General features: G+C 58.9%; 1 protein-coding gene across 1 annotated transcript in view; it reads right to left on the bottom strand.

The window, feature by feature from the left end:
• LOC102862406 (keratin-associated protein 6-2-like) overlaps positions 1–207 on the bottom strand; it is a 604-nt gene extending 397 nt beyond the window's left edge. The window contains exon 1 of the mRNA XM_006886807.1: positions 61–207. Within this exon, the coding sequence (XP_006886869.1) occupies positions 61–207 (147 nt within the window). The remainder of the gene's footprint in view (positions 1–60) is intronic.

Here is a 207-nt window from a genome sequence, read left to right as displayed (position 1 = left end):
AGAGCCGTATCCACAGCCGTAGCCAGAGCCGTATCCACAGCCGTAGCCAGAGCCGTATCCACAGCCGTAGCCAGAGCCGTATCCACAGCCATAACCAGAGCCGTATCCACAGCCATAACCAGAGCCGTATCCACAGCCATAGCCGGAGCCGGAGCCACAGCCGTAGCCTGAGCCATAGCCACAGCCACTGTAGTAGTTGCAACACAT

Source organism: Elephantulus edwardii, unplaced genomic scaffold, assembly GCF_000299155.1.
Source record: "Elephantulus edwardii isolate Elephantulus edwardi_28Jun2011 unplaced genomic scaffold, EleEdw1.0 scaffold00051, whole genome shotgun sequence".
NCBI lineage: Eukaryota > Metazoa > Chordata > Mammalia > Macroscelidea > Macroscelididae > Elephantulus > Elephantulus edwardii.
Note: the sequence above shows the minus strand (reverse complement) of the source record. Positions and strands in the feature narration are given on the sequence as shown.